The sequence below is a fragment of the Mustela putorius genome, unplaced genomic scaffold (genome assembly GCF_011764305.1).
Source record: "Mustela putorius furo isolate JIRA1106 unplaced genomic scaffold, ASM1176430v1.1 tig00003845_pilon_pilon_pilon, whole genome shotgun sequence".
NCBI lineage: Eukaryota > Metazoa > Chordata > Mammalia > Carnivora > Mustelidae > Mustela > Mustela putorius.
Genome location: NW_025421998.1, coordinates 47,693,889 through 47,709,250, shown reverse-complemented (window position 1 = coordinate 47,709,250; position 15,362 = coordinate 47,693,889). Strand labels below are relative to the sequence as shown.

At 36.4% G+C, this 15,362-nt stretch overlaps 1 protein-coding gene across 1 annotated transcript in view; it reads left to right on the top strand.

The window, feature by feature from the left end:
* The window catches only part of AGMO (alkylglycerol monooxygenase), a 212,315-nt gene extending 207,890 nt beyond the window's left edge, over positions 1–4,425 (top strand). Inside the window, exon 13 of the mRNA XM_045089729.1 lies at positions 4,216–4,425. Coding sequence (XP_044945664.1) covers positions 4,216–4,425 — 210 coding nt within the window. The remainder of the gene's footprint in view (positions 1–4,215) is intronic.
* Positions 4,426–15,362: the final 10,937 nt, after the last annotated feature.

The window sequence follows — 15,362 nt, the reverse complement described above, 5'->3', positions numbered from 1 at the left end:
AGTGTTACCTTTGAACTATCTTTAGTTTATGATTCAAGGGAGGGAAGACAAAATGGCAAAATCTTTCTGGCTGCTCATCTACTCTTTCCAGAACCTGTCCTGTCCAGGCACAAAGGCCACCAATTCTTCAAAAGTAAATATTGACTGTGATTTGCCAAGAAAACATTTCCTTAACATGGTGTGTTAATACTATCTGCTTACATGGTTTTGTGCAAAAATTTAATGACACAAAGGATAGCACATAGAAGCACCTGATACATTTTGGTTACTATCCTTGTTTGTATTACTATTAGTACTTCATAATTAGATTATAATTGCTGCTATTATTATTAGAGTATTATCATCATCATTATTATTTTAACCATTGAATTCCCATTGGTAAAACTGAACAAGTCTTCTCTGACCAGAGGTCAATAACTATATGGTAAAGACTGGGCAAGTATTTCCTTATCTACATTTTACCTGTGAACCAACCTTTTCTTCCACTTCTTTTTAGAGTTCAAGAAAAGTATAAATTACTAGTCATCAATTTGTATGTTTTTTAATTTAAATTCAAAATTTTAAAAAACCTAGTTATCAGTTCTTAAATTTTTTTTTTTAAAGATTTTATTTATTTATTTGACAGAGATCACAAGTAGGCAGAAAGGCAGGCAGAGGGAAAGGGGGAAGCAGACTCCCCGCCAATCAGAAAGCCCGATGTGGGGCTTGATCCCAGGACCCTGATCATGACCTGAGCCGAAGGCAGAGGCTTTAACCCACTGAGCCACCCAGGCGCCCCCAGTTCTTAAATTCTTAATTGTGAATTTCATATTTGTGTTTTCTTTACATTAGAACTTTATGTAAATTTTTACTATTTATCATAGTATTAATAGAACTAATTCTTTGCCCCACATAAGGAGGATAAAAACCTAATAAATATGGCCTCAGTGACTACATTCAGTAGGAATCAGGGGCAATTATGTTATAAGGACACAATGTTCTCATCATTTTTCTTTGAAGCTATCATTAGAATCAGTGTCATTGAAGCAGTTAATCCCTTCTTTTATAAATCAGTGTTGTATATTTTGGCAACATCAGCTTGTAACCCTGTGACTTTTCTCTATTTATCTAGAAGGCTTGTTGGAAGTTTTTCTGTTATACTGCTTCATTATGTAAGTCAGATGCCATAGATTTGCACAGTAACTGTCCTTCTATGTTATGCTTGTACTGCTGGCTGTACCTACAGCTTTAAACAAATATATGCAAGCACACACGGAATGGAAAATTGATCTTCAACTTTTTACTTAGATTATAAACCAGGTAATTACAATTCTGAGTCAGAAGTACAAAGTAGAATTTAACTTTGATCCTGTGACCAGTATGTAGAAGATTTATTCCCTTTAGCTTCTGTCCACAAGAATCTGAAGAAAGGGAGTGGTGCTTGGACTATTTATAAATAGAATTAACTACTATAGAAATGCATAGTTGTTTATTTAGTGTGTGCAGTGGTTAGTCCATACCTTTGCATATTTCTTTAGCTAGGTCAGTTAATATTTTGACCACCAATTCATATACTTTTTTAAAAAAGGAGATTATTTATTTGTTTGTTTGTTTGGAGATCATGAGCGGGAAGGGGGTGTGGTGCAGAGGGAGAGGGAAAGAGAATCTCAAGCACTCTCCACACAGAGCAGGGATCCTGATATGGGACTTGATCCTGTGACTCTGGGACTATGACCTAAGCTAAAATCCAAGAGTCCCATGCTCAACCTACGGAGCCACCTAGGTGCCCCAACCTTTTTCTTCTTTTACTTGCTTTGTCATTCATAGGAAATTTTTTAATTTTAAAAAATTTATTTTTTCTTTAAAGACTTTATTTTCTTGATGGCGAGAGAGTGCATGAGACAGAGAGTGCATAAAAGAGAGTGAGCATGAGTGACGGGAGGTAGTAGCAGAGGGAAAGGGAGAAGCAGACTCCTGTTACAATAAGTTATATCACTAAATGCTCTTTCAGTGCATCCCAAATATTGTTCTTTAATTTCTCTAGGAGTGTATAGTTTATAGAGGTGATTGGACAGGAAATGGTACTCTATGGAAGTTGATGGGAGTTAGAAAGGATGGGGCTTCTGGGCTCCTGGGTGGGTCAGTGGGTTAAAGCCTCTGCCTTCAGCTCGGATCATGGTCTCGGGGTCCTGAGATTGAGCCTTGGATCAGGCTCTCTGCTTAGCGGGGAGCCTGCTTCCTCCTCTCTCCCGGCCTGCCTCCCTGCCTAGTTGTAATCTCTGTCTATCAAATAATTAAATAAAATCTAAAAAAAAAAAAAAGGAGAATTTAAAAAAAGATGGGGCTTTATTGACCCAGTTGTCTATGTTATGATTCTGGATTTTTTTTTTTAAGATTTTATTTATTTATTTGCGAGAGAGACAGAGATAATGACAGAGATAGCAAGGGAGAGAGCACAAACAGGGAGGAGAGGGAGAAGCCGACTCCTTCATGAGTGGGAGTCTGACTCAGCGCTCAATCCCAGGACCCTGAGCACATGACCTGAGCTGAAGGCAGACGTTTAACTGACCGAGTCACCCAGGCACCCCTGATTTTTTTAAACATTTTTTTTAAAGATTTTATTCATTTAATTGACAGAGATCACAAGTAGGCAGAGAGGCAGGCAGAGAGAGGGGGAAGCAGGCTCCCTGCTGAGCAGAGAGCCCAATGCGGGGCTCAATCCCAGGACTCTGGGATCATGACCTGAGCCAAAGGCAGAGGCTTTAACCCACTGACCCACCCAGGCACCCCTATTTTTTTTTTATTTTTTTTAAGATTTTATTTATTCATTGAGGGGAGGAGAGGAGCAGAGGATGAGGGAGAAGCCGGTTCCCCACTGAACAGGGAGCCTGTTGTAGGGTTCAGTTCCAGGACCCTAGTATCATGACCTGAGCCAAAGGCAGATGCCTAACCAACTGAACCACCCAGGTACCCCTCATTCACAGGAAATTTGATGGAAAGACAATCCCTTCTTTCTTTCCTTCATTCATTTCTCACTAATGGCCAGGATAGACATTTTTTTTTTCTACTAGCTCATGTGTAATTTGTTCTTTCTAAGATGTGCCTACGAAATTATGGTTGATTTCTTTTTCTTGCATCAGTAGCTTTAAAAATGTCTAACCTGATAAGCCTTTAAAGGGGAAGATAGCAAAATCAAACATAAATAGCTATATTTGACAAGTATATATGTATATAAGAGCATGGGAAATACTTGTTTACAGATATTTTGATCCTGTATCTCTTTGTTTCATGTAACTTTTTAGTTAATTGGGAAGATAATTAAGGTACTGGAGAAAGAATTGGCTTTGAATTCACACAAATCTGTCATTCCCAGCTCTGTCATTTGGTTGTGTGGTCCTCAGGAAGTTACCTAAAATAACCACAGCTTTGCTCCCTAGCTTTTTCCCCTCAGCAAAAAGAATTAAAATGCCCTAGGGGTTGTTTCGATATTCAAAAGACTAAAGGAGGTAGAACATAGTGTGATACCTGGTAAATAAGTAGTGAGTATTATTTATAATAATTATATCCATATAAATTATAAACACACATACATACACCAACTATACAGACACATTTAAAATAATGTTTTTAAAACGAGGGCATTAGAAGCAATGAACATATGAACCTGAAAATATCTGCTTATTAGTGGCCAAATAATTTGAGTTGATTTCAGAAGAACTTTTGGAATTTGAAGAATGGCTTTAAATTTAGACCTCAGAAAAATTCTAAAATCTGATTTATAGTTTTTAGTTTGTGTTATTCAAACATCACTCCTAGATGGTAAACCAACTTGTATCTGCTGAAGGTGTGCACAAGAGCTGAGTGGAATTTGAACAGTAAGAACTTGGGGGGAAAGGTGGAAAGCACTTGACTTAAGGGAGAGTACAAATGAAAAGTCCAGAAGCAGGGGAGACCACGGACTGCTCAAGTGATAGCAGGTGCCTAGTAACAACAGCCCAAAGTGTGGATCCTGATAGGAGGTAAATGCCTATGGAAGATCGAACCAGCTTGCCTAATACTTTCAATGGTGCAGAAACATTTATTCACACTTACTGGGACACCTGGTCCAGTAAAATCAGAGCAAAACCTTGTGTTTGTGGAGATTAGCTTTTAATCAGTGTATTAATTTTTGATTGCTGTGTAACAAATTACCACAAATTAAGTGGCTTAAAACAACACACATTTATTATCTAACAGTTCCCGTGGGTCAGGAGGTCAGGCACAGTTTTGCTCAAAACTCTGTTAGGGTCTCAAGAGGCTGCATTTAAGGTAAGTCTTGGCCAGATTGTGTTCTCATCTGGAGCTCAAGGACGGAAAAATCCACTTCCAAGCTCATTCACGTTGTTGACAGAGCTCATTTCCTTGCAGCTGTATGACTTAGGACCCCAGCTTTTTGCTGGCTTTTGAGCAGAGGCTGCTAGCAGGTGCCGGAGGCTGCCTGCAGGTCCATGCCATGTGGGTACCCTCAACATGGCTGCTTACTTCATCAAGCCTGCAAGGAGAACTTTTCTTCAGGAAGGGCTCAACTGCTCTGCTTAAGAGATTTTGCTGATGAAGCTACATTCCTCCAAGATAATCTCCTGTTTTATCAAATGAAAACAACTGATTTCAGGTCCTAATTTCAGCTGCAAAATCCCTTCATCTAGACTGTATTCTGTTGGCTAGAAGCAAGTCAGAGCCTCACCCACACTCTAGGGGAAGAGATTGTACAGGCTAACAGACCGTGAACAGCAAGGATGGGGATCATGTGGCCACCCTAATCTCTGTCCGCCACAGTTGGGGAGGATGCACACAATAACTCAGACAAATACTTATACACAGATATATGGCTTTACTCAGATATATGGCTTGGTAGATAATGATAATGACCATGTTAAAAATAAATCAGGGTTGGAGGAGGCAAAAGTTTTCAGAACATGGTACCCGAGAAAGGCTGGTAGCATTTCAGTTAAGACCTAATGGGGCAAAAACCATATGGGTTCCTGTGGACGGGCAGGTAAAGGCAACATCAAGTGCCAAGGTGCCAAGGTAGGGTGTCCGATCATGCACATGAACGTGTTTGCAACTGAATAAGCAAGAGGAAAAGTGGTAGATAATACAGTCAGAGCAATAATGGGGGTCAGACCATATAAGCCCTTTTGGTCATTGTAATTACCACTTTACTCCAGGTAAAATCACCCCCCTGGAGAGTTGGAACAGAGGACATGTATGAACTGACTTAGTGGCTGAATTGAGGACAACAAAACTGGGGTATTGGGAGAGAACGCAAGGGCAACAGTTAGGACACTATTGTAAATGTGAAGGTGAGAGGTTAGTGTCCTAGAGAATGTAAGAAGTAGTCAGATTCAGGAAGCAATTTTAAAGTAGAAAAGGCAAGATTTGCTCACAGGTCAGATGAGAAAATGGAAAAAACAAATAAGAGTTGAGAATGACTACAGTGGTTTTGATCTGAGAAAATAAAAGAATGGAGTTACCATGAACTAAGATGGGCAGAATCTAGGAGGAAAAGTTGAAAGTGGCCATGGCTCTCCAAATTCAATTATATTTGATGGGATTTTGTTTATTGATTTCATGGTTATCTTCTTGCTGATAGGGTTCTTAATCTGTTTTGCACAAACAGTTCAATGCAGAGAAGGTAAATGGGAAGAAAACACTGACATTTCATTAGTGGTTGTGCTTATGTATTGTGACTCTATTTTTTTTTCTTTGAGATTTTTGCATTTTTTTTTAAGATTTTATTTATTTATTTGACAGAGAGAAATCACAAGTAGATGGAGAGGCAGGCAGAGAGAGAAAGAGAGGGAAGCAGGCTCCCTGCTGAGCAGAGAGCCCGATGCGGGACTCGATCCCAGGACCCTGAGATCATGACCTGAGCCGAAGGCAGCGGTTTAACCCACTGAGCCACCCAGGCGCCCCAGAGATTTTTGCATTTTTTAATGAACATATATTATCTTTAATTCCATATCATGAAGTCTTTTTTTTTTTCAGCCAACTTTACCTGTTCAGAGTTTTGTAATAGGAGTTAAGATGAAATATATAAAAGATAGGTCTGGACAACCAGAGAGAAGTGAGAGCTTCAGTTAGATGCTTGAATGCTGTTGGCAATGCCAGGGGGCAGCATAACATGGATGGGATGTGCCCCCACCAGCTGTGCTTCCAAGGCTACTATTTATAGGACATATCACCGTAAAGTAACTGAAATGATGTCATAAAACCATGATTTTTTTAAATTGAGACTAATTTTTTAGACCAATTTAAGTTTTTCAGAAAAACTGAGGGGAAGGTAGAGATTTCCTATCTACCTCTGGCCCCCACGCATGCACTGCCTCTTCCGTTATCAACATCCTCCACCAGAATAGTGCATTTGTTACAACTGATGAGCCTAGCTTGACACATCAGAGGCACCCAAAGCCCATAATTTTTCTTATGGTGCTCTGTTGGTGTTGAAAATTTATAGTTTGGACCCATGTAAAGTAACAAGTATCCATTATTATGGAATCATACAGAGTATTTCCACTGCCTTAAAATTCTTCTGTGCTCTGCCTAGTCATCACTACCTATACTCCTTAATCGCTGACAACCACTGATCTTTTCACTGTATCTATAGTCCTGCCTTTAGTCATAGAGCTGGAATCAGTGAGTATAAAATATTTTCAGATTGTCTTCTTTCACTTAATAATATGCATCTAAGTTTTCTTCATGTCTTTTCATGGGTTCATAGCTCCTTTTTTTTTTTTTTTTTTTTTTTTTTTTTTTGGTGCTGAGCAATTTTCCATTGTTTGGATATAACACAGTTTATTTATTCATTCACCTACTAAGGGACATTTTGGTTCCTTCCAAGTTTTGGCAATTGTGAATAACAATGCTATAAATATCCCTGTGCGGGTTTTTGTGTGGACATAAGTTTCTATTTCCTTTGGGTAAATACCAAAAAGGACCACTGCTGGATCCTAAGAGTATACTTAGTTTTGTCAGAAATCTCCAAACTGTCTTCAAAAATGACTGTACCATTTTGCATCCCTGTATAAGAATTTCTTTTGCTCCATATCCTCACCAGCATTCAGTGTTAACAGTGATCCAGATTTTGGCCATTCTAATAGGTGTATAGGGATATCTCATTGTTTTAATTTGCATTCCCTGTTGACATAATGTGGAGCATCTTTTTGTATGATTGTGTGTTCTTTGGTGAGATGTCTGTTAAGATCTTTGGCCCATTTTTTGAAATTCTGGGTTTTTTTTTTTTTATTGTTGAGTTTTAAGAGTTCTTTGTATATTTTAGGTGATTTTTCTTCATCCAGTGTGTCTTTAGGAAATCTTTTCCCCCAGTCTGTAACTTATCTTCTCATTCTTCTGATATTGTCTTTTGCATAGCAGAAGTTTTTAATTTAAAAAATTCAGCTTATAAATTATTTTTTTGATGGAGTGTGTCTTTGATGTTGTATCTAAAAAAACATACCCAAGATCATCTATGTTCTTTCCTATGTTATCTTCTAGGAGTTTTATAGTTTTTCACTTTTAAATTAAATCTGTGATTTTTTAGTAAATTTTTGTAAAAATTATGTCTGTGTCAGATTCATTTGTGTGTATGTGAATGTCCATCTCTTTCAGCACTTTTCTTTAAAAAGACCGTCTTTGCTCCACTGTATTGTCCTTACTTCCTTGTCAAAGATCGTTTGACTGTATTTTTGGGCCATTTTCTTGCTCTCTATTCTGTTCCATTGATATAGCTGCCTTTTCTTTCATGAATACCATATTGCCTTGATCATGGTTGCTTTCCAGTAAGTCTTAAAGTCAGTCCACCAACAGTGTCCTTCTCCTTCAAAATTGTGTTGGCTGTTTTGGGTCTTTTGCCTTTTCACTTAAACTAGAATCAGTTTGTCAATATTACAAATAAACTTACTGGGATTTTGATGGTGACCATATTGAATCTATTTGGAAGAACTGACAATATTGAGTCTTTCTATACCTGAATGCAGACTATCTCTCCATTTATTTCGTGGGTGTTTTTTTTTTTTTAAGATTATTTATTTGAAAGACAGTGTGGGGAGGGAGGGGCCAAGGAAGAGGGAGAAAGAGAATCTCAAGCAGACTCCCGCTGAGTGTGGAGCCCATGTAGAGCTCTATCTCACAACCCTGAGATCATGACCTGAGCCAAAACGAAGAGTTGGATGCTTAACCAACCCACTGAACCACCCAGACACCCCTTCCATTTATTTAGTTTTTCATTTCATTCTTGAAGTTTTATAATTTTCATCATACAGAACTTGTATATACAGTATTTTATTAGATTTATTGCCTGAGTACTTTTTTAGTTTTAATGTAAATGGCATTGCACTTTTATTTTCAAATTCCACTGGTTTGTTCCTGTTATATAGGAGAATGATTGACTTTTTATATTAACCTGTACCCTGCAACCTTATCCTAATCACTTATTAGTCCCAGCAGTTTTTTGTTGATTCTTTCAGATTTTCTACATAATCATGTCATCTGCTTAGCTTAACAAGAAAGGAACAGAATGAGGAGTTTTTAACTTTTTATTTGTGTATTTATTACTAAACTAATCAGGAAGCTTCAGTTAAACTATATCCATATGTAACCTTTCTGGATATACCATCATTTATTTAAATTTTTACCAATAAATATCATAGGTAATTTTAGTTTAATAATGCTACAGGTAGGGGCGCCTGGGTGGCTCAGTGGGTTAAGCCGCTGCCTTCGGCTCAGGTCATGATCCCAGGGTCCTACGATCGAGTCCCACATCGGGCTCTCTGCTCGGCAGGGAGCCTGCTTCTTCCTCTCTCTCTTTCAGCCTGCCTCTCTGCCTACTTGTGATCTCTGTCTGTCAAATAAATAAATAAAATCTTTAAAAAAAAATAATGCTACAGGTAGTATTCTAAGTGGTTTGTAAATATTATTTCCTTAAATACTCATAGCAACTTTATAATGTAGATGCTACTATATGTCACATTTAACAGACGAGGAAATTGACAAGTTGCCCAAGGCCACAATCCTTTATATAGGAGAGACAGGATTCCAACCCAGACAGTCTCGAACCTGTGCCTTTAATGTGCTATACTGTGAATCATTACTTGAATTTTTTAGCTACTGTTATGTGTCAGTGTTGGTGTTCTTTTTTTTAAGTCTGGATTCATTTAGTTGGAAGTGATAGAAAATTCAATAAACACTGGCTAAGAACAAAAGGGATTGGCATTCTTTAGAGCCTGGTCCTGGATCTTGCTTTCTTTCCTGTCCACCCTTACCTATTTTTCTTTCTTTAAACACCATCAAGGTGGAGATGACTCCCAATATTGTATCCCCGATCGGAACTCTAACCTCAGATATAAACTCACACATTCTGTTACCTATTTAAGATCTTCTCCTGAATGACATAGGCACATTGCATATACAAATGTGAGCTCTTAATGCATTCTCCTACATATCCTATTCCATCTCAGTAGACTTGCATCTTAATAAATAGGCACCACAGACACTTCCATTCATTTCATATATCTAGGAATCATTCTTGTTTTACCTTCTCTTTTGCCACCCATCAGCAACTTCTGTGGCTTCTACTCCAAGATACTTCTTAGACTTCATCCCCTTTGTCACATCTTAATATAAAGCACCAGAATGTCTTGTTAGGTCTGCTACAGTATATTCCTAAATATTCATTCACCTTACTCTTTTTTTGATACTCTCCAATACATTTTATATGTATAACATGATAAATGTAATTTAAAATGCTAAATAGCTTTAGATGGCATTTAGGATAAAATCCAAACCCTTTACCATAACCTATAGGGCCCTCAGTGAAATATTCATAGACATAGTCATTTGCCACTAATGGCTCTTTCCTCAATTTTGGAAGTTATGCTAATAAAAAGAATATATGGATAAATAAAATTACAGCTCTAAAATACAGCAGCTTACTTTATTTCTGATAGAGTCATGAGAAAAATTGTGTAACTTTTTTCATTTGCATAGTTAGGAATTTCTTGGAAGAAACCTACTTCTACAGAAAAAAAAAAAGAATAACTGTGATATATCTGCAGGTCACTTTGATTCATCTCAATATTTTTCTTTAATTACCTCATCTTTTAAAATTTAAATATGCTTATTTTAAATGGAAAAGTTTTCACTATAATAATAGGAAACCCTAAAGTTAAAAATACCCAGAAATAGAAATACCCAATTTAAAAGGTCATAAGTTTTTGAAATAAAAATACTAGTAAAAATAATAACCGTAACTCAAAAAAATCATATCTGAAAAATTGAATCCCTATAAAAATGTCATTAAATGTGATTATTCAGCAATATAGGGATATTTAGCTTTAATGTGGTTGTCAGAATCACTTCTAGCACTCACATTTCCATCCTAATTCCATCCCAAAAGATTCATTTGAATGAGGTCAAAACAAACAAGTGAAATCAAGATAAGTAAAAAGGAAAAAAAAAAAGACTTTGTGCCTCAAACTAATGTTACACTGTATATTAATTAACTGGAATTTAAATAAAAACTTGAAACTAAAAATAAAATAAAAAATAAATCACATGATCAGAAAAAAAAAATTAAGATAAGTAACAACCTGAAAACTCACAGAGAGGTGCTTCTTTGTCTCACAGGCCCTGATTGTGGGTCTTGGAGATCAACCTTGAGGACACATTCGGTGTGAAAAGATACATATACTTGGTCTCCCAAGAGATGGATATCAGGTATATTCCTTTCAGGGTACCAGAAGTCCCTGCTAAGTAATGGAGAGTAGTGTTTAGATCTTAAAGACCTTGGGAAGGAACTCAGTTTGGAGTGCAGAAAATCCCACCTGCATCCAAAGAAGATACCCTTGGAAGGATCTTTAGCAGCGTGTCCCAGAGTTCCGACTGAAATCATATTGAGTACCACCATTAGTATGTATCTTAACCTTTAGGAAACATCCTAAAGTTGTTTTCCCATGTGGTTATAAAATTTACCATTACCAGCGTACACATGCCCTCACCAAAGCCAGAATTATCTTAACTTTTGTTCATCTGGGGATTAAATGTCTCATTGTATTTCTAATTGCCATTTTCCTGTTGACTGCTGAAGTGAATCATTATTTCATCTTTATTGGCCATTCATATTTCTTTTCCTGTGATGGGCTTTTTCATGTCATTTACCCATTTTTCTATTTGGTCGTTATTTTCTTCTCCTTTTTAAAAAGTCTATATACGAAGAAATCCTTTTTCATTTTTATTTGTTACAAACCATATTCTCTCAGTGTGTAGTTCGTCTCATTGCCCTGGGATTGAACTCAGGTGGATCTCATTTCTACAGAATAATGCCAAATAACAATATACTGCTTCCAGTATATTGTTATATGAAATAACAATATACTGCTTCCAGTATATTGTTATATGAAGTATAATAGCATATGAAGATGGTATTACTAAATCATTCATTATAAGTAATTCAGATAAACATAAGTTTTTTTCTATATGGTGTTCGATATATCTAGCAACAATTCCTTATCTAACCATCAGTATGTCTACATAACTCCTGAACAGGGCTATGAATCGAGGCTGTAATTATGCAAAAATATGATGCTAACATATAATTTGAAGATTAATTCCACAATCATGGCTCCTTTAGCAAGATTGTGAACTATTTGAATTTTAAATACATGTATCAGGATTTCCCCCATCCTTTTGTAGGGGAGAGTACTCAAATTTAAAGTTTATCCAAAATTTACTCTGTGGCATAGCAAAACTGCTAAAATGTATTGAAATTCTTCTATATACATGATGCTGTATTGCTGAAAATATATTTTATATGACATAAGAAATTTTTATTCTAAACAAAATTCCAGAATTCATGGAATAGCATAAAAGACACAAATACTGAGGTTTGTTGTTGTTTGTTTTTTTTTTTTTAGCAAATTTCCTTTGAGATTTTGTCATGTGTTCATAAAATAAAGCTTTGTCACTTTTTCCTTAACCTTTAACTCAATTTAAGTACCATTGCCACTTTTAAAATATTTTGTTCTTTCACATTCCCTTGTCATATTTTTAGTATCTAAAGATAATTTTTTCAAGGTTTATCATAATATAAAATTAAGGAGCCCCTATCAGGCTCCACTGAGCATAGAATCTGGTTGGGATTCTCTCTCCCTCCCCCTGTGCTCTCTCCGTTTAAAATAAATTAATCTTAGAAAAATAAAAATACTGTTTTTTTTCTTTAAATATTTTAAATACATTTCTGTCAGTTTAGTTTTTGTTTATTTACTTTGCCTTTTTTTTTTCTTGTTTTGGCTGTTCTTGTTTGAAAACAGGAAGTGATTTCTTGCCTAGAAGAGCAAACATGTTGAATGTAGTTTAACACTGCAAACTGTTCACTCTGTTTCAAGTTCTGTGCAAAGAGTTTTATGTGTGTAATCTCATTCATAATGCACATGTATCTCTTATTTCATACCATGTGCTAACCTGTAAGAGTGGATAGAAAATAACTAATGTAGGGATACCTGGGTGGTGCAGTTTTTTAAGCATCCAACTCTTGGTTTCTACTCAGGTCATGATCTCAGGGACATGAAATTGAGGCCCCACATCCCCTCAATGCAGAGTCTGCTTAGGATTCTCTCTCCCTCTTCCTCTGCCTTCCCACTCGTGTTCTCTCTCTAAAATGAGTAAATAAGTCTCTAAAAAAAGAAAAGAAAAGAACGAATGTTTAAGTGAGAAACAGGCTAATAGGTGAAAATGAGTTATTTGAGGTGATTTATATGTGGGCCTTTAAAAAAAAACCTGTCCCTATTACTTTTTCTTGCTATGAACAACAAACAAAATACATGGTAACCAAAATGAAGCAATATTAGAATATAGTACTGTTTTTTTTCTTTAAATACATATTACATATATGCATATATATAATTATACTAGATTATATAAATATATGTGTGTGTGTATAGCCACATTAAATTTCCTGAAATGTATTGCCTCATGTAGGATTTTAAAATATTGACTCTACATACAAGAAAACATTAATGATAGTTTCCTATGTATCATCTTTTCCTATTAAAATGGCTAAAATTAAGAGACATAGATATATCTTATATTTGTACAACCAACTCTTTTCTCTTGCCTTTATTTGAAAAGCCCCTGCATGGGCATTCACTAAGAGCAGATGCTTTGGCAAATACTTTAGGCTGAAGGAGATTTTCACCATTAGGTGCTTTCTTCTACGTTTTATTATTATGTATATTATAAAGAACACAAATTTTATACATTTCTGGTTAGTTCATACTGAAGTCATCAAAACATAGGTGAAATGTAAAGGAGAATTTTACATTAAAAATACTCAGTGTTGGTAGAGGGCACCTGCGTAGCGAAGTTGGTTAAACCTCGTACTCTTGGTTTCCACTCTGGTGGTGATCTCAGGGTCTTGGGATCAAGGCCTATCAGGCTCCACTGAGCATAGAATCTGGTTGGGATTCTCTCTCCCTCCCCCTGTGCTCTCTCCGTTTAAAATAAATTAATCTTAGAAAAATAAAAATACTGTTTTTTTTCTTTAAATATTTTAAATACATTTCTGTCAGTTTAGTTTTTGTTTATTTACTTTGCCTTTTTTTTTTCTTGTTTTGGCTGTTCTTGTTTGAAAACAGGAAGTGATTTCTTGCCTAGAAGAGCAAACATGTTGAATGTAGTTTAACACTGCAAACTTTGTAATTTTGAGTGAGGTCTAAAATGGATACAATCTCTATTAATTACATTGTTTATATAAAAATAGGAATTCAGGTATGTTAGAAATCTAGCTCTGTGCATGGCCAATTCCTGACCACTGAACCAGTTTCCATCCTGTCGGCTCCTATCCCTCCATATTTTCACGGATGTCCTTTAATCTGACTTATTTGTGGGTCTAATCTGCCAGTGCCAGCATGGTAAATTATGAGCAGCAGCTTAAGGTAAACATCATTTACTCATAAGAAATTGTTTCCACATCATCTCAGTTTTCTGCTTGGCATTTAAAAAAGAAACTCTGTCCCTTTTTATAATCACCTGTCCTACGTTTGAAATAATAAAGAGCCCCGCATTTTGCCTGCTCCGGTCTGAGTGTGCCGCGCGTTGTGCTATGATTTATGACCTGAGCATCCGACACTCTCCATGCACTAACAAGATGGCCCGCTGCGTTTGAAATATATCCCCTAAATGAAAGCAAACACAGCTTTGTGATAGAAAGCCCTGTCAGCAAGCAAGGAATTAAACACGTGCAATTTATAATTTTTAGTCTTTCTTTTTGCTTTGCCTGTAAGAATGGCTAAAATAGGTTAAAATCCATAGGTGGACAGGATTTCACATATTAGATGAGAGCTCTAAGGGGAATCCTGACCTTGAGGAAAAGGCTCAGGGAGATTTGGCAGAACGTCAAGGTGGTTTCCACTAGGACATGACAGGGACTCATTATGGGCTTGCCGTTGCCTGTAAGCCGGTTTCACTACCATCAACTACGAGGCCAGAATGCCTGGTTCCAGATGCTTTTGCCAATTGACCGTAAAATTGCTATGCATTTCTGGCCAAGCCCGAGTTTTTAAAAGCTCCCCTTCTCCTCCCCTCAACACCCTAACCCCCAGTTCCCTCTAAAAAGCTGCTCATTATTCTTCCTTTGCCCCCTGATCTCAGCAGAAGAAATACTTCTGGAATCAATTAGAAATGTCTGCCCTTGATGAGGTTTGCACGTGAGTTTGGAGTTGGGAGGCTTTGATAGTGTTAGCCAACAGCTGCAGTTTCAGGTGGTAAAATCCAAGAAGGAATTTTCCAGGGTTTATTTACCATCATAAAAAATTTTTAAAATAGGCAAGACATGTCGGGAGACGGTCTTACATGCCTTTGAAAGTGAGGTTAAATTTGGATTATATATTTATTTTATCCACAATGAGCAAACTGGAGATCTCTGATTGGGGAAATCTTACCATTGCCTTAATAGATTGTGTCAAATGATTATAAATACTAGAAACAGGGGTCTCCTTTCCAAAGGTTAATGGTAAAAGAACATCTGTTATTTTTCCTGTCATATTAATTGCTCAACAAGTGGATAGTCAAGATTAATGGGAATCAGAACCCATTTTCTGAAAATAATGTGAATTATTCTGTGTGATATAGTTGCCTACTCTTTCTCTCTAGCTACATATGCATATAAGATTTTTAATTAAAAATTACAACAGGAATTTTTTTTCTTTCTAAATATAGCTATTTGGTAAGCTTTTATTAATGCTTATTTGAGAAGATGCTATAAACTTCTTTCTATATTTGTATGTCCTTTTAAAATACTTCAGCTGTTGTAGCATAGAAATGACATGATTTTCCTGAAGCCACATTGAGAA